Here is a 23,867-nt window from a genome sequence, read left to right on the forward strand (position 1 = left end):
TTCAAACTTGCCTGCACATCAGAATTATTTGGGGAGAAGGATAAAAATACAGATTACTGAGCTTCACCTGGGATTCTGTAGCTTTGAGTTGCATTTGGGATTACTTTAAACAATTTACCATATGATTTTTGCGGCACCTCCACTTCAGTTTTAGGAAGGACTGTTTCAAGGCAGCTTTTCAAACTTTAATGGCCATAGAAATCACCTGAAGATTGTGAGAAACTGCAGTTCCTAATTTAGTAGGCCTGGGTTTAGGCCTGAGGTTCTGAATTTCTCTGAAACGTGATAATAGCAAATCCCTCATTGAGTAGCAAGGTTGTTTTTTGTTTTTTTCTTTTTTTCCCAATATCTTCATGACATTCGATGAGTAGCAAAGTTCGAAGATAACTTCTGGAATTTCATCTAATGTGTATTAATTTTTACTCATCTGGATCTTAGGGGAAATAACCTATCAGGTTATAGGGAAGTATTTCTCAAAGTATGGTTCCCCAAACAGCACAACCTGGGAATTGTTAGAAATGCAAGTTCTCAGCTGGGCACTGTGGCTCATGCCTGTAATCCCAGCACTTTGGGAGGCTGAAGCGGGTGGATCACCTGAGGTGAGGAGTTTGAGACCAGCCTGGCTAACATGGTGAGACCCCGTCTCTACTAAAAATACAAAAAAAATTAGCTGGGCATGGTGGTGGTACTTTTTAAAATTTTTTTAGAGACAGAGTATCCCTGTGTTGCCCAGGCTGGTCTCTAAATCCTGACCTCAAGCAATTCTCCTGCCTCAGCCTCTTAAGTAGCTAGGTACGAGCCACCATGCCCAGCTATATTGACTTGTTTTTGAGACGGAGTCTCTGTTGCCTAGGCTGGAGGGCAGTGGTGCGATCTTTGGCTCACTGCAACCTCCGCTTCCCGGGTTCACGCGATTCTCCTGCCTCAGCCTCCTGAGTAGCTGGGACCACAGGCATGCACCACCATGCCTGGCTAATTTTTGTATTTTAGTAGAGATGGAGTTTCACCATGTTGGCCAGACTGGTCTTGAACTCCTGACCTCAAATGATCCACCCGCCTTCGCCTCCCAAGGTGCTGAGACTACAGGTGTGGGCCACCACGCCTGACCATATATTTACCTTTATGTGAATTTAAAATGGGTGGGTGTGACCAAGTCGTCTGCCGGCTGTTATATAAAGGAGACTTTATCATCAACATGCTCATCATCAGTCACAAACTGCCTATTTGGAACTCCCTTCAGTTCTCAGAGGATGGAAACATTCTTTAAGCGGCCTTGTAGAAATCCTATTCCATGTTAACATGCCAACCAATTTTACTTTCCCAGAGCCACAGAATGATATCTCATTGTATGCCTCAATTCAATCACCTTTCCATTTTCAAGGACCGATTTCAATTCCTGATTGGCTACTTGATCTGACTGCTTCCTGCTAATCTTGTTGCCTATTGTCTATATATATTCCATTTCTCATTGAATTAACCTTGATCAAATCTGAGAACTCTGCTTAGTAATGACTCCAGGTATACTATACCCACTTTTGTAGCTTATTCAACACCCTCTTCAATCCTGGTTCCACTTCCTGTGACTGAAATGATTACCTGTGAAATATTATTTAACTTTTGGACTGTGATGTGTTTCTAACCTGTGACCATTTCACATAGCCACTCAAATATGGTAAAGGTACGGTAAAGATGATGAAACAGTTACTTGGTATCATTTTGTAAGTAATGAGTTTTTAGTGTACTTTGGACCTTGAGACCACTTCATAAGCTTTAGATTTTGAGAATTTCACAGCATAAAGCTCATCGCTGATGCGGTAATGAAGGAAATGTTCTACAAGTTAATAGATGAGTGAGAGGAGAGGGCATTCATATTAGATTTATTTACTTACTGAACTCAGAGCCTTGGGTTACTACTTGACCCCCACTGTTATCTAGTTTAAGGGTCCTTTTATTTTTTGTTTTTTTGAGGTGGAGTTTCACTCTTGTTCCCCAGGCTAGAGTGCAATGGCCCGGTCTCTGCTCAGTGCAATCTCCGCCTCCCAGATTCTCCTGTCTCAGCCTCCCAAGTAGCTGGGATTATAGGTACCCACCACCACGCCCTGCTAGTTTTTGTATTTTTAGTAGAGACAGGGTTTCACCATATTGGTCAGGCTGGTCTCGAACTCCTGACCTCAGGCAGTCTGCCCACCTCAGCCTCCCAAAGTGCTGGGATTACAGGCATGAGCAACTGCTCCCGGCCTTAAGTGTTCTTTTCTACTTTAGCACATACACCTAGTTCCTGTCTTTTTTGCTTTTTATAAATACAGAAAAGAGAAAAATGTTTTAAAATCAAGGAAAGGCATAAGGCACCTGTGAGGGTTTTTTATTTTTGTTTTTGTTTCAGTGAAATGAAGGGAAATGGTCGCCAGCAAGAACTGTGGCAACGTTATCCAAGGTGACAACTGTCTGTACCACCCAGGGGCTCAGAGCCCTTCTGAAGTGTCCTAGATGTTCCGAAAGTCTCCACTGTGACTCATGGTATAGGCTAGTCTCCGTGGTAGCACTCAACGTTTTAAAATTAGTCTTCATTGCCAGGCATGGTGGCTCATGCCTGTAATCCCAGCACTTTGGGAGGCTGAGGTGGGTGGATCCCGATGTCAGGAGATGGAGATCATCCTGGCTAACACGGTGAAACCCCATCTCTACTAAAAATACAAAAAATTAGCCGGCAGTGGTGGGGGGGCGCCTGTAGTCCCAGCTACTCTGGAGGCTGAGGCAGGAGAATGGCGTGAACCCGGGAGGCGGAGCTTGCAGTGAGCCGAGATCGTGCCACTGCTCTCCAGCCTGGGCGACAGAGGGAGACTCCGTCTCAAAAAAAAAAAAAATAGTCTTCATTTCTCCTTCCCAACAAGCGTTTCTCTTCAGTGGGAAAAAGTAATTTCATTTTTTACTTGCTCATTGTTTTATTCATTCACTCAATCAACAGATCATCTATCCTGTATCATATGCCAAGAACTGTGCTTTGTTCTGGGAATGAAAAAAGAATAGGATATGTTTTCCTCTGGCACTTATGGAGCTTATAAACCAGTGACAGAGGAAGGTGCATAAACAAATCAACAAAGAATTAACTTTACTATTAATTCTTATTAATTTCTAATACAATAAATTTGACTATTTGTATCATTTGAGTTTCATGAATATAATCATGTACTACACTTACAAAATGAGATAGACATATAAGAAAGAACTGGTGATGTAAGAAATTCACAGAAATGTGTAAAATATTTCAAGAATTAACACTCAGTAGATATTTGCATTGTCAAAGAAGCTTATAAATGCAGATGAACCTCTAGTTGTTTTAGTTGCTTGTAAAATGTATAGAGGTATGTGTATTTCCTCTTTAAACAGGGGTAAGTTGGGGCGGGGGATGGGTGGGTTCATCTTATCTATTCTTCAGGTCATGTTCTCAAGAAGGAGCTACTGAATGGGAAGACTGAAACAATTTCTTTTCTTTGCACAGTTGGTATTGATAAATCTCAGGTGTATCCGAAATAAAATCTCTGGTAGGCTGTGATATTTGTGGGTCTGTCTCTTGTGACTTTAGGTTCCTCTTGGCAGCAGACATAAGGCAGTTCCACATCAGGCCCTTGCCTGAAACAGCTCCTGATGCCAAGAACTGGTGAATTATTACTTTGGTTTCAATGGATGGTCAGAAAGGATCATCAGGATAAACTTTGTAGATTTTCTGTCACTAACCACGCTCTCCTTTCAACATTGAAATTCTAGACTTTAGACAGAAGTATTGAACTGGGTTACAGGGAGGGGATGTGAGAGGCCTCCTGCCATTGAGGATAAGTGGACATGTCTGAATTGGCCTGCTACCTAAAATTAATAATCTCAATCACTTGGATGGTGGTGTCCATAATTTTCTCCACTGTTTGTGTGGCACATAATAAAAAATGGTTGCATCTAGCAATTCATTTGCAAATCTTACTTGATTTTGAAGCCATAGAACACCTCAACTGTTAGCTTGAATGACTGGAGTTTAGTTTTTATTTCTCAGAACAAAACAGTTTGAAGCCTAATTAACATCCTCGGAAGGAACTTAACACTAAAACTCCTAACAGCTTCAGTTTTCTGACCTTGAAGAAAGGGAAAATGAAGAGACCATGGTGCCACTTCCGAAGCAAAGCCTGAAGTTCTGTGCTTTAGAGGTGGTGTTGCCATCCTATGATTGCAGGAGTCTGGCCTTGGCTTGGTGGAGGAGCCTGTGGATAAGGCGAAGGAAGGTCTGTTTTCATTGGGGGTAGAGGAGGGTAAGGAGTTGAAATGGGAAGGATCTCTTTTTTCTTGCTGTCTAAAACTTGTCTTTTCAGACACATATCAAGCCTTTCCCTCTCTGAGCTACTGAAGTCCTGGGCAGAGGTTTTCTGTCTTACAATACAGACTTTTACCTTAGGCAATACCTGACAGAGCCTTTAAATAAATAAATAAATAAATAAATAAATAAATAAATTGATTTAATAAATTTTGTTAATAAATCATTTATTAATTAATAAATTTATTAATAAATCGATTTATTAATAAATTTATTAATTTATTTATTAATTAATTTATTAATAGATTTATTAATTAATTTATTTATTTAATTGATTTATTTATTAATTTTGAGAGAGAGTCTTGCTCTGTCACCAGGCTGGAGTGCAGTGGCGTGATCTCGGCTCACTGCAACCTCCGCCTCCGGGGTTCAAGCCTTCTCCTGCCTCAGCCTCCTGAGTAGCTGGGATTACAGGCACCCACCACCACGCCCAGCTAATTTTTGTATTTTTAGTAGAGGTGGGGTTTCACCATGTTGGCCAGGACGGTCTCAATCTCCTGACCTTGTGATCTGCCTGTCTTGGCCTCCCAAAGTGCTGGGATTACAAGTGTGAGCCACCCCACCCAGCCAGAACCTTTAAATTTAAAATTGTACAGTGTACTTCCTGCCAAGAAGCGTAGGAGGAAGAAGGGAGTAATGTTTTTCCAGTTTTCGGTGAAGAACTTGCTTTGTATTAAAATAGTCCTTCAAGTCTACAGCCATACCACCCTGAACGTGCCCAATCTTGTCTAAAATAGTCCTTCAAATATGTATCTCTTATAGCCTTCAGTTATCCCAACAAAATTATCTAAAGATTTATTTATCTATTTATTATTATTTTTTAGAGACAGGGTCTCGCTGTGTTGCCCAGGCTAGAGTGCAGTAGCATGATCATAGCTCATTGCAACCTCAAACTGCTGGGCTCAAGGGATCCTCCCATCTCAGCCTCCTGAGTAGCCAGGACTACAGGCGTGTGCCACCACATATGGCTAATTATTTTTTCTGGAGATGTGGTCTTGCTGTGTTGTCCTGCCTGGTCTCAAACTCCTGGCCTCAAGTGATCCTCTTCCCCCAGGATCCCAAGGTGCTGGAGTTATAGGCATGAGCCACCCACCATGCCAAGTCATCATGTAAAGATTTACAGAAAGTTTTGTGTAAACATTGTCTTTTTTTTTTTTTTTTTTTTGAAGCAGAGTCTTGCCCTGTCATGCAGGCTGGAGTGCAGTGGTGTGATCTCGGCTCACTGCAACGTCCACCTCCCAGGTTCAAGTGATTCTCCTGCCTGACACTCCTGGGTAGCTGGGATTACAGGCATGCACCGCCATGCCTGGCTAATCTTTGTATTTTTAGTAGAGATGGGGTTTCACTGTGTTGGTCAGGCCGGTCTCAAACTCCTGACCTCGTGATCCACCTGCCTCGGCCTCTGAAAGTGCTAGGATTACAGGCATGAGCAACCGCACCCGGCCCATTCAGCCTTTTTTTTTTTTAACTCATAGAAGGGCTTCAGTGGAACAAGAGTCTACTAGAGATAACTGGAAAGGGTACTCAATTGATATTGATTTTGAGATTTTTTTCTAGTATTCATGGCCCTCAGGCTTAGGGTTTGAAGTCAGAGGCAGGGCTGTAGGCTAATGGAGGGGAGTAGGCTTTCATGGATGATGCCCAGGGAGGAGCCAGATTATCTGTACCAAACCTTTTTTGTTTTTTTGAGACAGAGTCTTGCTCTGTCGCCCAGGCTGGAGTGCACCCGTGTGATCTCGGCTCACTGCAACCTCCACCTCCCAGGTTCAAGCAGTTCACCTCCCTCCTGCCCACCACCACACTCAGCCAATTTTTAATTTTTAAAAATTTTTTTAGTAGAGACAGGGTTTCACCATGTTGCTCAGGCTGGTCTCAAACTCCTGACCTCAAGTGATCTGCCCATCTTGGCCTCTCAAAGTACTGGGATTACAGATATGAGCCACTGTGCCTGGCCTCTTTTTGTAAATAGTCTCACTCTGTCACCCAGGCTGGAGTGCAGTGGAATGATCTCGGCTCACTGCAACCTCTGCCTCCCGGTTCAAGCTATTCTTGTGCCTCAGACTCCCAGGTAGCTGGGATTACAGGTGTGTGCCACCACACTCGGCTAATTTTTGTATTTTTAGGAGAGATGGGGTTTCACCACGTTGGCTAGGCTGTTCTTGAACTCCTGGCCTCAACCTCCCTTGGCCTCCTAAAGTGCTGGGATTACAGGCATGGGCCACCGTGTCCAGCCAACAAAGCTTTTTTTCAGTGAGTGATTCCAGCCCTTGATGCATAGGAGGGTGGGGTCCATAGGAGTGTAGTCTTAACTGATGAATTAAATCTCTGGGTGATGTGAGATATGTGCCAGGTTCTTGGCTTGTGTCTCCCTCTAGTACTTCAGGAACTTCCCAACTAGATGGAGGCAGTAAAAATGGGCCCTGCCAGGATGTACCTATAACAGAGACGTTCAACCATACCCTTGTGCTGTCTGCCTTTAATCACGAAGATTATGAGCTAAGATTCGTGGATGCATTTTTATTTTTTAACCAACATATAGCAATTATCACTCAGATAGGCATCTTAAATCCATTAGTTTGGGTTGGATTTAAGACGGTTGTCATTCCTATGAAAGGGAAGATAGCCCAGATTGCTATTCAGAAGGCTTTGTCAGATGCATTCCAGAAACTGTTGATTGTGGTTTTAGGTAAAACTTTCTTAATCGTCGTTGAAGTACTTCAGTTTCAATAAGCAAATAAACTCATTTTGAAAAGTTAATTGGATAAAAATATCGATATCTAAAACACTCCCTAGGATGCTTTCATTTGCTAAATTCTTTCACAGCGACAGGCTCAAATTTGTTCTTTGTGACATTTGTAGAAAAAATGACAGCAAATATTGTCCCTAGTTTATAGCTGTAAAAGGACTTGCCTCAGGTCACACAGAAAATGTTTGAGGCAGGTCTTCTTTAATTGCATGCCTATCATACAGAATAGTGATTATAAGCCCTGGACACATGGATTTGAGTCCTAACTCTGTCTCTTAGATTTTTGTATGCAGTTTTAGGTCTTATAGCCAGAGAGATTTGAAGATATTTAATATCTCTAAGCTGCAATCTTTATCTGCAAACTGGGGTTAGTAATCCAATCAACCTTATGGCAGATATTGTAAGAAAAAATGAGATGACAAGTGTAAAAACTCAGAACTATACTTACAAGGTAAGCAGACAAAATATGCTATTGTCATTGTTTTCTCTCTGAATAAATAAACTCTCTGCTGAAGAATTTATTAGATTATGTTTCTCAAATCGAGAATTCAGTTCCAGCTCTCATTTCTGGCACTGACATTGGCCAAATATGATTCTTATACAATAATCAGCTGCTTTGCTGTGAGCCTTGGAAGTGGTCATGCTGTTGAATGGCATTGCTTGTATTCCCTATTCAGTTCTACAGTGGCACAAATGTCATAGCCTGTGCCCAAAGGAAACCTGGTGTTTAACAAAGAGTCCCTGAACAGAGTTGCCTTTCTGCTTCACAACCCTGAAGGCTTAGAGACTGAGATTCTAATTAAGTTACTACAGACCTTTATTTGCTTGTAAGAGGTGGCCCTGATTGCTCTCAGCTTTCCAACCTGGGCAGCCCTTCTAGTGAAAGTCTTAACTTCCTTGGTCATCAACTGTCAAGTCTGAGTAATGACATTTAATAACCAAGCTAAATGTGTGGGTTGTCTACCCCTCCCTAGTATGCAAAGGTATCCCTTGCACACACTCACTTCTTAGACCAAAAGCCTTATAGTTCTAGTTTGCCTTGAAGGAAATTGTATTGTCTATAGAGTATGTGGGCCATTTTCTGCCCATAAAGTGTTCAAATGTTTTCTCTCTCTAAAGCTTTGTTCATTGTATCTGGTGGAATTTTGGTTCTCAGGGAGTAGACACCTAGCCGTGCTTCTAATGTGAAGTGTCTACTAGCCCAGTGGTCTCTATTTTGGATTTGAACTTACTTCGACCCCCCACCTGGTGCCTTACCTTTTAATCATATTATGATTGAACATTTTTATTTCCACATTTTTTATTTCTTATGTTATTATTCCTTAGTTCCTATCTGTAAGATCATAAAGTCCTTTGAACCAAACACAGTTGATATTTCATACATATGTTAAAAACTGAGCTGTGAGACCAGACGTGATGACTCACGCTTGAAATCTCAGCATTTCGGGAGGCCAAGACAGAAGGATCACTTCAAGCCAGGAGTTCAAGACCAGCCTGGAAAACAAAGCGGGACCATGTCTCTAAAAAAGAGAATTAGCTGGGCACAGTGATGTAGTGCCTCCTACTCTGGAGGCTGAAGCAGGAGGATGACTTGAGCCCAGGAATTCCAGGCTACAGTGAGCTATGATAGTGCCACTGTACTCCAGCCTGGGTGACAGAGTGAGACCCTGTCTCAAAGAAAAGAAAAAGAAAAACAAAAATCGAAGTGTATGATGAGGAGATGAGGAAACTTTTAGGAAAATACTTATTTTCTGCTTTTAGAAACTAAAAGAATGTCTCATTGTGGGTTGCTACCATTATATGCAGGAAGTTTTGGAATGAAAAAGATTCTGAATTCATCCTTGCTAACTTTATTTCAGAAAGTGGTAAAATAGCTATGGAGTACAGACCCAGTGAAGAGATTGTAGATGTCAGATGGGAAGAAGAACTACGCGGTTTAATATAAGTATGTGGAGACAAAAACTCAAAGGTAACAGGGCCAGGCACAGTGGCTCACACCTGTAATGCCAGTGCTTTGGGAGGCTGAGGCGGGTGGATCACCTGAGGTCAGGAGTTCAAGATCAGACTGACCAACATGGAGAAATGGTGGCACATGCCTGTAATCCCAGCTAGTCGGGAGGCTGAGGCAGGAGAACCGCTTGGACCCGGGAAGCGGAAGTTCCGGTAAGCCGAGATCACACCATTGCACTCCAGCCTGGGCAACAAGAGTGAAACTCCATCTCAAAAAACAAACAGGCCAGGCACTGTGGCTCACAGCTGTAATCCCAGCACTTTGGGAGGCCAAGGTGGGTGGATCATGAGGTCAGGAGTTCAAGACCAGCCTGGCCAATATGGTGAAACCCTGTCTCTACTAAAAATACAAAAATTGGCTGGGTGTGGTGGTGGGCACCTGTAATCCCAGCTACTTGGGAAGCTGAGGCATGAAAACCACTTGAACCCAGGAGGCGGAGGTTGCAGTTATCCGAGATCATGCCACTGCATTCCAGCCTGGGTGACAGAGCAAGACACTCTCTCGAGGAAAAAAAAAAAAAAAAGAAAAACAACTGAAGGGTTGGATAACATAGCCAGTATAACCATAATTCAAAACAAGCAGCAGAATTTGGAGGATAATTTGCTTAATTCTCAGGAAAATGTGAAACTCTGAAACTGCTTTTTGAGTGCAGGGTATTTCCGGGGCTTTTCCTAAAGTCTTGACCCTTGGCTCTGACCCCTTATTTGAAGTTTGGAGAGCAGAACTGAGGATTGTATTACTACAGTTGTGGACACGGGAGAGGGGTTAGTCTCCCCCCGCTCCAGGAGTAAGGGATGCTGGGCTGCTCGAACACAGGCCTTGTTAGAACTCCCTTCAAACAGGATCCCAGAGATGTGGGGAGAAGGTAACTGGCCTTAAGAATGATTGCGCTACAGCTTTCGAAAACTATAATACCTTTCAAATATGGCTTATTGCTTGGATCTCACTATCTCCCACGTATCTTGGGTGGAATATTTTGCTGAAGATCTTTCTGTCAATCATTTACAATCGTGCTGCAAAATGAAGTTTGGGTCAACAGTAGACCACATATATGATGGTCGTTCCGTAAGCATATAATGGAGCTATCCCTATATAGGTATACCATTTTTATCTTTTTTTTTTTTTTTGATATGGGGTCTCACTCTGTTGTCCAGGCTGGAGTGCAGTGGTATGATCCCAGCTCATTGCAACCTCCACCTCCCAGGTTCAAGTGATTCTCCTACCTCAGCCTCCTGAGTAGCTGGAATTATAGACATGTGTCACCACACTCAGCTAATTTTTGTATTTTTAGTAGAGATGGGGTTTCACCATGTTGGCCAGACTGGTCTTGAACTCCTGAGCTCAAGTGATCCACCCACCTTGGCGTCCCAAAGTGCTGGGATTACAGGCATGAGCCACTGCGCCCAGGCCCCATTTTTGTCTTTTACACAGTATTTTAACTATATATTTTCCATGTCTACATACACAAATACCTGCCATTCTGTGACAGTTGCCTTTAGTATTCAGTACAGTAACATACAGTACAGGTTTGTAGCCTAGGAGTCCTAAGCCATACCGTGTACCCTAGGTATGGTGGCTACACCACCTAGGTTTGTGTAAGTATACACTGTGATGTTAGCACAATGGTGAAATCACCTAGTGATACATTTCTCAAGCTCCTCACATGGCAAGCAATGCATGACTGCATATGAAAGCTCTTAAATAGGGATTGTTTCTAAATTAATCTCAAAACAGTCATTATTTACTATTTATGGAATTTTTTTTAAAAAGGAGTGAAAGTATCATTTCAGTGGGAACTTAACTTGGGGCTACAGTGTTTTATTTAACTTTTACCCCAAAGTTGCAAAGTGTTTTGAAATTTTTCCCTGTAAAATAATAATTTTAATTCAATTTAAATAAAACCCACCAAGGAGACTTCAAGCTTTAAGAAGTCTAGCTTCCTGTGAAATGTGAGAGGCAGTCAGCACTCATTTCAGAAATCTGATTATAACAATAGCTCCATCCCTAAATGAGGTGAATCTTGGAATCTCTTCCATTTTATTTTATTTTATTTTATTTTATTGAGATGGAGTTTCTCTCTTGTTGCCCAGGCTGAAGTGCAATGTTGCGATCTCGGCTCACTGCAACCTCTGCCTCCCAGGTTCAAGCGATTCTCCTGCTTTGGCCTCCTGAGTAGCTGAGATTGCAGGTATGCACCACCACACCTGGCTAATTTTGTATTTTTAGTAGAGACGGAGTTTCACCATGTTGGTCAGGCTGGTCTTGAGCTTCTGACCTCAGTGATCCCCCCACCTCGTCCTCCCAAAGTTCTGGGATTATGGGTGTGAGCCACCACACCCGGCCCCCCTTCAGTTTTAAAGCCATCACTATGCACCATATGCCTATGCCAGGCACTGGAAGAAGATGAAGCACCTTCTTGGAGTTTACACGCTGGTAATTATGCCAGACAGTAATAAAATAGGTAAGAACGGCTGTGGGGGAAGTCAGCTGGGTTCTAGTTACAGTCGCATTTCAGGAAATTATTTAACATGCTGACTTTAACAACCTAAGCCTCTTCTCCATGTGTGCACACAGGGTAGATCTCTGAACACAGGTGACCCTAGAAGTGCTGTAACGTCTAGGGTAATGGCTGTGTTGAGTCAAGGCAGGATGACAGTTCAGCCTCCTCCCAGGCTAGTGTAAAGGGCTCTTCACTCGGATTGAAACCTTCTCTCCCAGACCGAATTGCCAACTCCCAACACCCCTCCTACAGAAAATTTGGAGTCCTCGCTTATTCCCTGGCAGCCCCTACCTAATAGGGTGGTGAATTAATTATCAAACATGCGACAGTTTAGCGAAAATGGCAACACTTTGGAATAAATGACTGTAATGTGCATCCTGGCCCCCATTTTGCAGGTCAGTTGCTCTCCCTGGAAGGAAGAGTGTTCTCGGATTTCACCTTAAAGGAGGAAGTCTGCCAGAACTGAACTAGCACTTCTGAATATCCTGAGGCGAGGTCCGTCGACTTCCTTGGGAAGCTCTGCCGCGCCCCCACCCCACCCTACCCCACCACAGCAGGCGCTGGAGTCCTGGGACCACCAGGGTCTGAGGCCCAAATCCTTCCTCACTAAGGGGAGGAGAGGGGTGTTCCGGCAGGGCAGGATGGGAAGGCGTGCTTGGGCGGGATTGTGACATAAGAGTGCCCTGGTGACATGGAGCAGATCTGTGGCATAAATAAAGGTGTCATAAAGACAGGGCGGGGCTCACGCTTATAAGGGGCATGAGCGTCTCGGAGCTGCCAGAATGACTTCCGCTCAGTGCCCGGCACTAGCGTGTGTCATGTCCCGGCTGCGTTTCTGGGGCCCGTGGCCCCTCCTTATGTGGCAACTAGTCAAGGAGGCTCAGCCTCTGGAGTGGGTCAAGGACCCGCTCCAGCTGACCTCTAACCCCCTGGGGCCATCTGAGCCCTGGTCTTCCCACTCCTCCCATTTCCCACAGGAATCTCCCCATGAGCCTACTCTCCTGGCAGACCCGTGGGACTTTGATCACCTGGGGCCCTCTGCTTCCTCAGAGATGCCAGCCCCACCCCAGGAATCGACTGAAAATTTGGTTCCATTCCTGGACACCTGGGATTCAGCTGGAGAGCTGCCCCTGGAGCCAGAGCAGTTCTTGGCTTCACAGCAGGATTTAAAGGACAAGCTGAGTCCACAGGAAAGGCTCCCTGTTTCGCCCAAGAAGCTGAAGAAAGATCCAGCTCGGCGTTGGAGCCTTGCTGAGATTATTGGAATTATACGCCAATTATCCACACCTCAGAGTCAGAAACAGAATTTGCAGCATGAATATTCCAGCACGGATACACCGTATCCGGGTAGCCTGCCTCCAGAACTCCGGGTGAAGTCAGATGAGCCTCCAGGGCCCTCTGAGCAAGTTGGACCTTCTCAATTCCATCTAGAGCCTGAAACTGAAAATCCAGAGACCCTTGAAGACATCCAGTCCTCTTCACTCCAGCAAGAAGCCCCAGCACAGCTTCCACAGCTCCCTGAGGAGGAAGAACCTTCTTCAATGCAGCAGGAGGCCCCAGCTCTGCCTCCAGAGTCCTCTATGGAGAGTCTAACTCTACCGAATCATGAGGTGACCGTTCAACCTCCAGGTGAGGATCAAGCTCATTATCACTCGCCCAACATTACAGTTAAACCTGCAGATGTGGAGGTTACCATAACTTCAGAGCCTACCAATGAGACAGAATCTTCCCAAGCCCAGCAGGAGGCCCCAATTCGGTTTCCAGAGGAGGTGGAACCTTCTGCAACCCAACAGGAGGCCCCAATTGAGCCTCCAGTTCCTCCTATGGAGCATGAACTTTCCATCAGTGAGCAGCAGCAGCCAGTTCAGCCTTCTGAGTCTTCTGGGGAGGTCGAATCTTCTCCGACCCAGCAGGAGACCCCAGGTCAGCCTCCAGAACATCATGAAGTCACAGTTTCACCTCCAGGTCACCATCAAACTCATCATTTAGATTCACCCAATGTCTCTGTGAAGCCTCCAGACGTGCAGCTCACCATAGCAGCAGAGCCTAGTGCAGAGGTGGGAACTTCTCTAGTCCACCAGGAGGCTACAGCTCAGCTCTCAGGGTCAGGTAATGATGTAGAACCTCCCGCCATCCAGCACGGGGGCCCACCTCTGCTTCCAGAGTCATCGGAAGAAGCTGGACCTTTAGCAGTTCAACAGGAGGCTTCATTTCAATCTCCGGAACCTATTAATAATGAGAACCCCTCTCCAACCCAGCAGGAGGCTGCAGCTGAGCATCCACAGACCGCTGAGGAGGGTGAGTCTTCCCTAACCCATCAGGAGGCCCCAGCTCAGACTCCAGAGTTCCCTAATGTAGTTGTAGCTCAACCTCCAGAGCATTCACACCTGACTCAAGCCACAGTTCAACCTTTGGATCTGGGGTTTACCATCACTCCAGAATCCATGACAGAGGTTGAACTTTCTCCAACCATGAAGGAGACCCCAACTCAGCCTCCTAAGAAAGTTGTACCCCAACTTCGAGTATATCAAGGGGTAACAAATCCAACACCAGGTCAGGATCAAGCTCAGCATCCAGTGTCACCCAGCGTTACAGTTCAACTTTTGGACCTGGGACTTACCATCACTCCAGAACCCACTACGGAGGTTGGACATTCTACACCCCCGAAGAGGACTATAGTTTCTCCAAAGCATCCTGAGGTGACACTTCCACATCCAGACCAGGTTCAGACTCAGCATTCACACCTGACTCGAGCCACAGTTCAACCTTTGGACCTGGGGTTTACCATCACTCCAAAATCCATGACAGAGGTTGAACCTTCTACAGCCCTGATGACTACAGCTCCTCCTCCAGGACACCCTGAGGTGACACTTCCACCTTCAGACAAGGGTCAGGCTCAGCATTCACACCTGACTCAAGCCACCGTTCAACCTCTGGACCTGGAGCTTACCATAACTACAAAACCTACTACAGAGGTTAAACCGTCTCCAACCACGGAGGAGACCTCAACTCAGCCTCCAGACCTAGGGCTTGCCATAACTCCAGAGCCCACTACAGAGATTGGACATTCTACAGCCCTGGAGAAGACTACAGCTCCTCATCCAGATCAGCTTCAGACTCTGCATCGAAAACTGACTGAAGTCACAGGTCCACCTGCTGAGCTAGAACCTACTCAGGATTCACTGGTGCAGTCTGAAAGTTACATCCAAGATAAGGCTTTAGCTGCACCAGAGGAACACAAGGCCTCCACAAGCACCAACATATGTGAGCTCTGTACCTGCAGAGATGAGATGTTGTCATGTATTGATCTCAACCCAGAGCAGAGGCTCCGCCAAGTGCCTGTGCCAGAGCCCAACACCCACAATGGCACCTTCACCATCTTGTAAGAATCACTTTTCCTCAATTGTCCTCTGTGTCCTGCCTGACATGGCAGCCTTTTCCTGGAGGCCTTCCTGGGCCTTCTTTATCTCCCCAAGCCATATGGACAACTGACTTTCTGCTTTCACCTTTGCTTGTCAACTCTCCCTTCTCCTCATTCTCCTTTAATGTTAGGCCCCTTCTCCAGTCTTTTCCTTTTACTCTGGTCTTTAGCTCGTTTTCGTATCCATTTTTATTTAGCCCCATCACATCATTGCTTAACCGCTGCTCTCCTCCCGTTTTCGCTTCACCCTCTTTACAGCAGCCTGTCCCTCTCCCGATCTCAGTGATGATGCTCTAAGTGGTTAAGAGTTGATTCCGGAGCCAGGCTGCCTGGGTTTGAACCCAGATCTATTTATTAGCTTGGTGACCCAGAGCAAGTGATTCTGCCTGTGACTCAATTTCCTCACCTTTAAACTGAGGATCATGCTAGTTAGCATTTCATAGGATTGTTGTGAAATTTAGGTGAGTGAATATATGAAACACTTCATCAGTGCTTAGCATATGTAGGAGAGATGGCTGTTCACATGATTATTCAGTCCTTTAGTTTTGTCCAGAACTCATCTTTGTCCCTAGCTTTCTATATGTAGAACTAGTTTTATGTCACACCCAGGGCCAAGTATGCTACTGTCTCCAGAACAAGAAAATGATAGGAGGGAAGAGGCTGGGTGTGGTGGCTCACGCCTGTAATCCCAGCACTTTGGGAGGCCGAGGCGGGTGGATCACGAGGTCAGGAGATCAAGACCATCCTGGCTAACATGGTGAAACCCCATCTCTACTAAAAATACAGAAAAAAATTAGCCAGGCATGGTGGTGGGTGCCTGGAGTCCCAGCTACTCGGGAGGCTGAGGCAGGAGAATGGCGTGAACCTGGGAGGCAGAGCTTGCAGTGAGCCGAGATTGCACCACTGCACTCCAGCCTGGGCGACAGAGCAAGACTCCATCTCAAAAAAAAAAAAAAAAAAAAATGATAGGAGGGAAGAAAGAGAATAGGCATAAAAAGGGAGGTATATATAATTAAGTACTAAAAGATAATGCAGACCATTGGTGCTAGAATTTGCCAGAATCTGTGATCCTTGAGGTGTGGAGATGCTACATGGGTAAGCTAAAACTTTACTTGGGTCTTAAAGAGTAGCTATAATTTGTTAAACAGAAGAAAAATGGGAGTACAGTCTAGGCAAACGCATGGCTACAGGTATGGTTGGAATTTAGTAGACCAATGTGGCTACAAAGAATTAGGTGAGGGAGCAATGAAGATACGATTCTGTACAACCTTGATTATCAGCTATAGGAGTTTGAAAGTTACACAATGAGGTATGGAAAGCCATTGAAAGTTTCCAAGCAAGAGAGATTACATGATCAAAACAGGAAGATTATTTTATTTTGTTTTTTGCATTATGTGCAAGTGTAGACATGCAGAGGATTGTTTTAGAATCCATATGTAAAGTGTCCAAAAGGAAAAGCTTAATTCAGGGAGACAAAATAGAAAGGTCTAGCAAAATCTAGGAGTGAAGTGTGAAGGGGCCAAATCAGATCAGTTGTAATAGGAGTGGAAAGAAAAAGCCTAGGATGTTTCAACCGAGGGCACTGGGCCAAAGCTTTGGTGTTACCTGGCATAGGGTTTCTTTCTTCTCATTTGTTGATAATGATAAGCTTTTGCCCATATTTCTGTGGAATTATTTACCATTTTGGTACTGATGTGTAGAAGTCTGTTTAGACACATAAGTGCTTTTAGATAAAATACTTAACATTCAAAGTAATTAACTGGCATCATCTGTCCAAGAGATGGGATGGATAAGAAGTTAAGCTTCCAGGAGATGCCTCATCATTTGTGCCAGTGACCCCGCATAATTTCTTGATGAATTGTGCAAACTGGGAAGCTGATAGCTCTGGAAATGAGAAAGCAGGTGTTATTTTCTGTTTCTGAATATCCCCAACAAGGTTGCAATGATTCTTTTACTTATCGTGTTCATTGTTTTCGTACCTATTCAAGGATATAAACTGTGTTTCTTCACAGAAATTTCCAAGGAAACTATATTTCTTACATTGATGTAAATGTATGGAAAGCATACAGTTGGACCGAGAAACTGTGAGTATATTCTCTCCAAATATGACAAAAAGCTAACTGCATTGTAAGATCCTTCTTGGTCCAGAATTTTGAGGTCGGTACCTCTGAGGAAAGATATTTCTCCTCCATGCCCCAAATCAACCACTGTTGATTGCAATCGTATGGTTATTTTAAAATTAAATTTGGTAGGCTCTCTTTAAAATAAGAGGCAATTTAAATTTATTTTTTATCATACAAATAGTACATGGTTATATTCCTTTTTGTTCTCTTTTTTTTTTTTTTTTTTTTTTTTTCAGAGACAGGGTCTTACTTTGTCCTCTGGGCTGCAGTGCAGTGGCACAATCACAGCTCACTACAGCCTTCACCTCCCAGGCCCAAGTGATCCTCTCACCTCAGCCTCCCCAGTAGCTGGGACCGCAGGTGCATGCCACCACACCCACCTAATTTTGTATTTTTTGTAGAGACAGGGTCTTCCTATGCTGCTTAGGCTGGTCTTGAACTCCTGGGCTCAAGTGATCCTCCTACCTTGGCCTCTTAAGGTGTTCCTATTACAGGCATGAGCCACCACCCGCAGCCCATGATTCCATTTTTAATGTATAAAAATGCAATAACAGATACAACAAAAACTCTCCTTGTGCCCTACTCCCTCATCCCTGAAGTAATGCTACTCTGCATTTAGTATACATGCTTCCAGACTTTTCCTCATTTACCTACATACATATTTACATAAAGCAAAATGGATTTGTGGTTTTAAAATTTTTTCTTCACATAAAGGGTAACATCTTGCAACTTGATTCTTTCACTTCATGATATGCCTTAGATTTCTTTCCTTCCCAGTACTTAGAGGGTCACCCCATTCATTTAAACTCCTGCATAATCCGTAGTATGGATGCATCATGGTTTATTTAATAATTCCCCCATTGATGAATGTTTAGATTATGCTTAGTTTACTTGTTACATGCATTGCTGCAATGAAATCCCTGTACATGCTTCTTTGTGAACATGTGCAAGTATTCCTGTAGCATAGATATCTGGAAATGGAATTCTTGGGGTGAAGACTATGTAGATATAAAATTTTAATTGCCTTCAAAAATTTTGTGCCAACTTACTCTATTGTCAGCAGAATATGACAGCATTCATTTCCCGACACCTTTTCACCGCTGGGTATTCTCCAACTTTTTGCTGAAGTTATGGATGAATAAAAGGGATTCCATCTAAATGTGAATTTTTCTGATTACTCATGAATTTAATTTAATATCTTTATATGTTTATTGAACATTTGTGTTTCTTCTCTGAGTTTTCTGGCCTTTGTTCATTTTCCTGTTGAATTGTTTTATCATTTTCTTACTGATTTATAGAAGGAATTGGTTTAGACACATAAGTGATTTTGAAAAAAATGCTTACATTCAAAGTAACTGAGATTTTTCACAACAGTTTGTGTGTCACATCATTTCAATGTATATAGACAAGCCACGATGAGTTCTAAATTAAAAATAAACATATGCTAGGCGCGGTGGCTCACGCCTTTAATCCCAGCACCTTGGGAGGTAGGCGGATCACCTGAGGTCAGGAGTTTGAGACCAGCCTGGCCGATAGGGCGAAACCCCGTCTCTACTAAAAATACAAAAAATAGCCAGGCATGGTGGTGGGTGCCTGTAATCCCATCTACTTGGGAAGCTGAGGCAGGAGAATTGCTTTATTTATTTTTTCAGATGGAATTTTGTTCTTGTTGCCCAGGCTGGAGTGCAATGGTGTGATCTTGGCTCACTGCAACCTCCACCTCCCGGGTTCAAGCGATTCTCCTGCCTCACCCTCCTGGGTAGCTGGAATTACAGGTGCCCTCCATCACACCCAGCTAATTTTTATATTTTTAGTAGAGACAGGGTTTCACCATGTTGGTCAGGCTGGTCTCAAACTCATGACCGTGGGTGATTCACCCACCTTGGCTTTCCGGAGTGCTGGGATTACAGGCATGAGCCACCACGCCAGGCCAGAACTACATTTTAAAAACAAGAAAATTATTACAAAGGTCAGGATAGTGGTTACCTATTAGGGTTAGAGAGAGGGATATGATTGGAAAGGGGCACACTGGGGCTTCTGGCATGCTAGCAATGATCTTTTGTAACGATGTTTACATGGGTATCTGCTTCATAATTATTAAACTGAATATTTGGCCAGGTGAGGTGGCTCATGTCTGCAGTCACAGCACTTTGGGAAGCAGACACAGGAGGATCACTTGAGCCAGGAGTTTGAGACCAGTCTGGGAACAGAGTGAGACCCTGTCTCAAAAATTAAATTAAATTAAATATAAACAACATTTATGTTATGTGCACTTTATGCACATTATAGTTCTCCAATTTTTTTGATGGGGGGAAAAAGGTTGAATGGCTTCACTTGCAGCCGTGATATGGTTCCATGTGGGGCTTTCATAATTAGGTTTGGGAAAAGAGAGGAGGAAATGGAGGTTCTGCTGATCTTGGTGCCACCCAGAGTTGGATTCTAAAAGGGATTTTGTGATCTAGAGAGGAGGCATGAAATAATAGAATTTGGTGGGAAGAAACCCACTCTTCAAGGGGTGTGCTTGAGTGTGTGTGTGTGTGTGTGTGTGTGTGTGTGTGTGTTTGTGGTGGTGGTGGAGAGAGATGGACACAAAAAGGAAAATATAAGAAAAGGTTTGAATGAAAGCAGAGCAGATCCCACCATCTTGAAGTGACCATGACCCAGCTTTCCTCCACATGCAGGAGATGCTTCTGTGTAGCAAATAGTTGTAGTTTGCATTTTAATCTAAAAATAACTTCTTCATTTTCCAGAATTCTCAGAGAAAATACCTTGACTGAATTACACAAGGATTCATTTGAAGGCCTGCTATCCCTCCAGTATTTGTAAGTTAGTTAATTATATTTATGAGTTTTTAGTCATATTATCTGTAAAATGAATAAGGGGTTCAAATTAGATAATTTCTCAGATTTCTTCGAGCAATAAAATTCTGCAATTCTGTAAGTTTGTATAGGGTCTCAGCCCATCTCTAGCATTAGCTGCCTCCTGTGCATTTTCAGTTTTTAAGTTATATAGACAAAATACAGACAAAAAAATTTCACATGGTAAGAAAATCTGAGCAGTGACTGACACCCATATGAACCTTGTTTTATAAGGGTTCACATATCATTCTTTTTCTATTCAGTCTACAACCAATAGATCCAATGTAATCTGTGGTCTATTTTTAAATAGCCCATTAAGTTAAGAATGGTTTTTGCATTTTTAAAGGGACTGTGAAAGAAAAAGAAAAGAAACAAAGAAATATGTGAGAGATCATATGTGGCCCACAAAACCTAAAATATTTACTGTCTGACCTTCACCAAAAAAAATTTCAAAAAGTTGGTTTAGTAGGATGAAAGGAACTAAAGTTAACTTCAGATGGTTGCCTAAAGGAGAAGAAAATGGAGACCACCTGCATTCATTTGAACATCATTAATCCAGAATTTTTTGGTAATTTAATCGGAATTAAATTAACATTTAAATATTAAAAATAGCTGAATTATATCAATAATATTATCAAGAATATTAAGCTACCAAGAGAATAGACTGGTATTAAGGATTTCATTTCAGGAATTGTTATATTAAAACAGATGTTTAAAATGATGGTTAACTGGTAGAGCTAGAAATGTTTACACTAAGAAGCACATCAGAAATGCCCCTAACTCTTCACTGATTACAAAATAACGATCGCCCCAGCCCTGTTACCGGAAAGGGATCCCTGTATTTCTGTCTGTTTAGAGACAAGAAGATACTATGTTCATTGCTATGAAAGCTTGATTCTTACCCTTTGTCCATGGAGGTGTGTATGTCATTAATCCTTATTAAGCTCATTAGTGATGCTCTTTTGCAAACAGATTCTTTCAAATATAGAAGGCTTAAGGAAAGTGGGTGTAAAGACCCTCAGGTGGATGCCAAAGTGCTACAGAGACCATGAAATAATAAAACATTTCCTTTAAAATAGTTATTTTCCTTCTACTCACTCCCCCAGCTATTCATTTATTTTACAAATATTTGAGTTTGCTTTATTTCCATGTGTCAGTTTTAAACATGGTGGGCAATGCAGGTGAGCAAGACCTAGTCCATGCTTTCAGGGAGTTTATGCTCAGAAGAAATGGGATAAAAAATAACTACATTAAGAAGAAATGGATGTAGGCACTAGGAGGGATAAATTGTTTCTGGAACATAGAAGAGGAAAAAATGCCTTCAATTTGGACCCAGGAGGATGTTACTAGAACAATGCCATTTGAATAGGACTTTGAAGGGCCATTGTGTAACAGCAGACGGACATCTTGGGGAAAATACTCTAAACTTGCAAAAGGAAAATGGGAGGGCAAAACACAGGAAAGTATTCAAGGAATGCCGTGAGTACCCGTAGAGTACAAGAAGGGAGAGTAGGAAAATGGAGCCAGATCTTCTAGGGCTTTCAATGCCAAGCTGAGGAGCCGACATGGGGAACCGTATTACCACAGCAGCGCTGTAAGGTAGATCTGCATCACAGTCGTTGAGAGGGCACGTTAGAACTCAGTTCTGGACTCCACCCTCGTAGTTAACTGATTCAGTTGGTGTAGAGTGGGACCCAGAATTTGCATCTTCAGTAATTTCCCAGGAGATGCTGGTCTTTGCAAGCCACTTCTGGAGAGTTTATATGATGACTGTGTGCAGGATAGTTTAGGAAGGGAGAGACTAGAGATGGAGACATCAGCCAGACAATGTTACACCATCCAGGTAAAGAGGGAGGGACAAACTCCATCACTGTATAACTGAAGAAATTTTTTTTATGAAATATTAAAGCAATACAAAACCAAAAATGAATTTCTATTATGATAGAAATTAATTCTATTAATATGATTTGAATTAGTTCAAAGTTATGTATTAGGTAAAGGGGTAGCTTCCTTTCAAATGATGTGAAAGGATGTCTTTTATTTCTTCTGATATTGAACTGGCTTAGGAAAACAGACCTAAACTAAGAAGGTGTAGAAATGTGAGACTTGTTTGTTTGTTTGTTTGTTTGTTTGAGACGGAATCTCGCTCTGTCGCCCAGGCTGGAGTGCAGTGGTGCAATCTTGGCTCACTGCAAGGTCCGCCTCCTGGGTTCATGCCATTCTCTTGCCTCAGCCTCCTGAGCAGCTAGGACTACAGGCACGTGCCACTAGGCCCGGCTAATTTTTTATTTTTTTTGTAGAGACGGGGTTTCACCGTGTTAGCCAGGATGGTCTCGGTATCCTGACCTCAGGATCTGCCAGCCTCGGCCTCCGAAAATGCTGGATTATAGGCCTGAGCCACCGCACCCGGCCCGACTATTTTTTTTAATATTAGAAATTGTGTATATAGAGATAAAATCTTTGAGCTCATAATCTAAGATTTGATGACACTACAAAAGGGCATCTAATCAAGTCTACTGCTCTCAGGAAAAATTATTTCCAAAGTCTATTATGTTGTATATTTATTAAAACCATGAAGGTGAGACTCTAGGAGAGGTATGGGCAGGGTTAGGGGCTCTGGAAAGTTCAAATACAAGTCCAAACGTTTAGAGTTGAGATGAAAAATAGGTATTCAGTATTATTCTAAACTTTTGCTGTTATTCATACCAATCGATATTTAATAACTAATCAAGGCAATATTTTCGTTTTCCTTTTCCTAGAGATTTATCCTGCAATAAAATACAGTCTATTGAAAGACATACATTTGAACCACTACCATTTTTGAAGTTTATGTAAGTTACAAATATAACTTGATTACATTTGGAATTTTTATAAAAGTTAATTATAAACCTTTTTGCTATTCTTGAAATATGATTAAAATTTTACCAGTAGAAAGCTACTAAAATTATACAGCAAATCCTTTTTGTCTCTAGCAAGGATTATTGTGAGAATTATTACACAGATCTTAGTGAATCATCAGAGAGCAGTGGTTCTCAGGTGGTGTGATTTTGCACTCATGTGGCATTTGGTAATGTCCGGAGACAGTTTTGGTTGACAAAACTGTAGGTGTGCTCCTGGCATCTGGTGGGCAAAGGCCAGAGATGCTGCTAAACATCCTTCAAGGTATAAGACAAACCCCCATGGCAAAGAGTTATATAGTCCAAAATGTTGATGGCACTGAAGTTGTGAAATCCTGTTCTAGAGAAATAAAGATCACTTAACACAGGTATTTACTGAGCATTCACTGTTTTGTATCTAATGCACCACATGTGCAGTGTTAAAGTATAAATCATAAGCCAGTATCTTCCACAGTGAGATTTCCTTAGTGCGTAGAGAAAGGATTGAGGTTATGTTCCATCCTATATGAATTAGAATCATGGCAAATGATAAATGTTCTGAAATAATTATTTTTTTCTTTGGCTTGTGTCTTTTTTTTTTAGAAATCTTAGTTGCAATGTAATTACAGAACTCAGCTTTGGAACATTTCAGGCCTGGCACGGAATGCAGTTTTTACATAAGTTGTAAGTGAAATAGAAGATGAATACATGTAAACAACTATTTATGTACAAAAACTCATACAATTATTGGGTAGCTGGGTATAAGCCCATTATCAACTCTGAAAAGCGTGTCTTAAGATCCATTCATTTTTCTCAAATGGGGAAGCTAAGGTACAAAGAGGCCAAGAGACTTATGTAGCTTATATATGACCTCCTCTGCTTGTCCTAGTTCTGACCTATAGCATGGGCAAGAAAAGGCATCAAAGAAGTGACCCTCAAATTAGCCTTGTTGCTGGGCGGGGTGGCTCAGACCTG

General features: G+C 42.7%; 1 protein-coding gene across 1 annotated transcript in view; it reads left to right on the forward strand.

Moving 5' to 3' along the window:
• Positions 1-23,867, forward strand: part of LOC115934626 (leucine-rich repeat-containing protein 37A) — a 63,042-nt gene that overhangs the window by 17,868 nt on the left and 21,307 nt on the right. The window contains 6 exon segments of the mRNA XM_063705774.1: positions 11,205-11,302; positions 12,010-14,996; positions 17,048-17,119; positions 19,909-19,980; positions 22,776-22,847; positions 23,496-23,576. Coding sequence (XP_063561844.1) covers positions 12,397-14,996; positions 17,048-17,119; positions 19,909-19,980; positions 22,776-22,847; positions 23,496-23,576 — 2,897 coding nt within the window. The 5' untranslated portion in view covers positions 11,205-11,302; positions 12,010-12,396.

This window comes from Gorilla gorilla, chromosome 4 (assembly GCF_029281585.2).
Source record: "Gorilla gorilla gorilla isolate KB3781 chromosome 4, NHGRI_mGorGor1-v2.1_pri, whole genome shotgun sequence".
In the NCBI taxonomy this organism is placed as follows: Eukaryota; Metazoa; Chordata; class Mammalia; order Primates; family Hominidae; genus Gorilla; species Gorilla gorilla.